The following is a 3,799-nucleotide window of genomic DNA, read 5'->3' on the forward strand; positions in this document are numbered from 1 at the left end:
CTTGGAAAAAAGGCCTGGTGATGTGCTTCTAAAGGGTCACAGTCTTGAAAACCCCATGAATCCCAATGGGGTCATGATGAGGTGGAATCAGCTCAAAGCAACTAATTTTGTTTCTTTCTTGATTTATTTTGGTTTAATTTTTGAGCACTTACTTCATGCAGGGAGTCCTGGTACGGTGCTGTAGCCAGCAGCTCACACCACCATAGGAAAACCTACATAGGGCCGCTTAACACCACCCACCGCCACAAGCAGACACTTGTGAAAATAGTCGCACGACACTGCATTTGGTTTACAGGGTTCAAAGACTACCTGAGTCTCCCACTTGGTCCTTCCCTCCCACTACCCATATCAGCCCTATTTCTCCTATCTAGTCTAACCCCCCGGGGGCAGGGGCATTCGGTCCAGCCCCCACATTCTCACCAGCAAGTACTGCAGAAGGGAGGGTATCTGAAGCACCTTCAAGTAGAGTCCCCCGGTGATGTCACAAGCCTGCAAGACACACAGAGGGCTCACTGCCAAATGAGCAGACACTGAGCTTCTCCAGGCGGCTGCAATTCTCACCAGGAATTCCTCAGGTTTTGGAAAGGAGAGGAGGCACGGCATGTTAGCATGTCTCTAACTTGAGACCAGAAGAAGTAGATGGTGCCCAGCGACCACCACCAACAACTCCCATCAGACCTACAACAGACATGTCTTGATCCAACAGGAGAAAGGGGTGGAACACAACGGAGTAGCAAGAGAAACAGACTTTCTGGAGCGCTAAGGTAAGGGGACTCTCAAGACGGCTGCCCTGAAACACTCTTGAAAGCTGGAACTGGAAGAAACAGCCTAAGGTCCCCTCTGAGAAAACACAAGAGTTACCACCTACGAGAACTACCGCTTAGTATACAGGTCACTTTGACAGACTTGATCATATCAGTACATGAAAGATAAATAAACACTTTGTAGGGACCAGATTTGTTAGCACGTTAGTCTGTAAGTCACACACAGGTGAATCCCCAAAATTGTGTGAAGACTAGTGAAAGGCACTGAACCATACACAACAGTCAGTATCAGCCCAGAAAGAAAAGGATGGGATGCAATGGACAGATCCGCTGCAGTGACGTCTTTAAAGTGTTCAAAACCAAAGATGTCACTTTGTGGACTAAAGTGCACCAGACTCAAGTCAGAGTATTTTCAACTGCCTCATATGCATGCAAAAGGCAGACAATGACTATGGAAGACAAAAAAAAAAAAACAATTGATACCTCTGAATTACAGTGTTACCAAATATACTGAACATACGGTGGACTTCAGAACAAATCTACGTTGGGGAAAATACACCTACAATGCTTCTTAGAAGCTAGGACAGTGAGAGTTTATCTCCCATGTTTTAGATGTGTTAGCATGAAGGATTAGTCTCTGGAGAAGGACATCAGTTTGGTAAAGTGGAGGGTCAGTGAAAAAGACGAAGATCCCCAACAAGATGGACTGACACAGCGGCGGCAACAAGGGGCTCGAACACACAACACAAGGATGGTGGAGGAAAGGGCAGTGTTTCGTTCTATCATGTTTGCGGTCCTCGTGAGTCGTAACCGACTAGATGGCACCCAACAATAATCACGAAAACTAATTTTGTTTTTCAAACATACCTGCTGGAGGAGTCCTGAATCAGATTCTAATACACAGGCATCAATCAAAATATTCTGAAATGAACATTTAAAATTATTCGTTATAAGCATATGAATAGTTCCCTACAATGACACCTACTGTGCACCACACTGCAGTCTTAAAAGGCTGGAGCTACTGAGTGGGACAAACTCTGCATGGGAGACATTTCGTTGGCTTTCTGCAGTTGAAGTAGCCAGGACTTGGCCCAGTTATGGTCCCAAACAGAGCTGGGTGGAGCGGAGCAGAGCTGAGCGCCTGTCTGCCTGCTTCCCAAACCCCTGCCCGCCCCGCCCACCACACTGCACTATCCCTTCAAGCTGGAAATAGTGTGCACACTGTAACTGCATTTTAGGTCAACACTGACATTTTAAGCAAGTTTTAGAATTTTTTTAATATAGTAAAGAAGAAATTGTGGTAGCAATAATACATTGGAACGGTTCAGTTGTTTGCAAAGTAAAATGACCAAATTTTTACTGAAATAAACAGAGACACTGAGGCGAGGTTTACGTAGCAAATCTAACATCAGAGGTTCCTAGCCTGAGGACCAATGACGGGTTAAAAGCGTTCGTTTGAACCTTTTACAGCTATACGTAAAACTCAGTCAAGTCGATTCTGTGACCCTAAAGTGACCCTGAAGGGCAGAGAAGTGCCCCACGGTGTTGCCAAGGCTACAAGATTTACCAGAGCAGACCGCCACCTTTCTCCCACGGAGCAGCTGGAGGGTTCAAGCCCCAATCGCCCATCTTTTGGTCGGCAGCTGAGCACATATGCACTGTGCCCCCAGGGCTCCCTAAAATCCCCACAAACTCTGAACTACTGATCCCTAACCCACCAGAGTAAGGCTTACAAACTGCCTTTCTAAGTTGTTCCTCCAAACACGGGAAAGAATTCTTTCATTCTGAAACAAAATAGTCTTTAAAAAGAGAGCTCTGAATTCACCTGTTTCTGTGCTGCGAAGATCACATTCATGAAGTTCATGTACTGCAACGCGCTGTCTTCCGCAGCCTTGATTACCTGCAAAACCCCAACGCTGTCAACATGTTCAGGTACAGCCTCGTACTCTCAACCACCACCACAGTGCACCGCCGACCACCGTCATGTGCCCACCCACCACTACGTTTGCTAGTTGTTGCCTATTAATCAACACTGAAATACCTCTTAGTATAAAGATGAGTGCAAAAATCACCCTCAGACCACACTGCCCAGAGATAATCCTTGCTTATGTTCCATGAACATCCCTCTAGATAGCATGTATATGGTCAGGTAAAACAATGGCCCCGAAATACACATACGCCCAAACACACACACACACCATGCGCACAAGACACACACTCTCAGCCAAAATATACACACAACCAAAAATCCATTTGTGTCGATGAATGTGGATGACATCGCCCTTCTTGATGCCGAGAAGGATTCCCAAGGCTCATAAACAATTATCTGTAAAGGATACTTGGGCATTTTCAGTATCTGTTTTAAGCCGCGCTTGGTTGAACGCCATAATCCTTAGCACACTTTTCTGACGATCTGAAGATCATCAGTGAGACTGCTAACACACATGATCGGTCATTTTTATAGCCTCCAGAAAATTATACCAAGATATCCAATCCCTACCCCTGCCATCTCTCCAGGGAATTTCCAGATTTTTTCATTTTTTGATGACCGAGACACAAACAATAGAAAATCTCACTCTTTTACATGCATGCTTCTTTGTTTATTCATAAGGTCGAAGATATTTTTTTCTTTTCTTCTTTTGTTTTCTACCTTGTTTCTAGAGTCTAGTTTATATTTAAAAACCGTCTGATAATACAGAAGAGTTGTGAGTGTATGTGGAGATACAGATCTAAGACGGAACTGATATGATAGTCCATGAAGCATTTGTCCTGTATACCTAGCCACAACAAAACCAGCACACTACAAAGTGTGTGCGTGAAGGCTTTGCCAAAGATGTTATAGCTGGTGGCCTGGAATGTATTTTAATATTAAAAGTACAACAAGGAAAAAAGTAAATGACCAATACAAGTTCTCTTTCATCTTATGTTGTTGTTGTTGTTGTCAGGTGCCATCGAGTCGGAACCGACTCATAGCGACTCCATGCACAGCAGAACAAAACAATGTTCGATCCTGGGCCAACCTCACCACCGCTGCC

The 3,799-nt window shown here is 44.7% G+C and overlaps 1 protein-coding gene across 1 annotated transcript; it reads right to left on the reverse strand.

Annotated features, from left to right (window-relative positions):
* Positions 1 to 420: 420 nt before the first annotated feature.
* On the reverse strand, positions 421 to 2,664 carry LOC102842224 (general transcription factor IIH subunit 3-like; the record flags this gene model as incomplete). Its single annotated transcript, XM_006878130.1, has 3 exons — positions 421 to 489; positions 1,632 to 1,685; positions 2,590 to 2,664. Coding segments are annotated over 3 exons (198 nt in total), but the record flags the coding sequence as incomplete, so codon positions are not given.
* Between the last annotated feature and the right edge of the window lie 1,135 nt (positions 2,665 to 3,799).

Source organism: Chrysochloris asiatica, unplaced genomic scaffold (genome assembly GCF_000296735.1).
Source record: "Chrysochloris asiatica unplaced genomic scaffold, ChrAsi1.0 scaffold06348, whole genome shotgun sequence".
NCBI classification, from domain to species: domain Eukaryota; kingdom Metazoa; phylum Chordata; class Mammalia; order Afrosoricida; family Chrysochloridae; genus Chrysochloris; species Chrysochloris asiatica.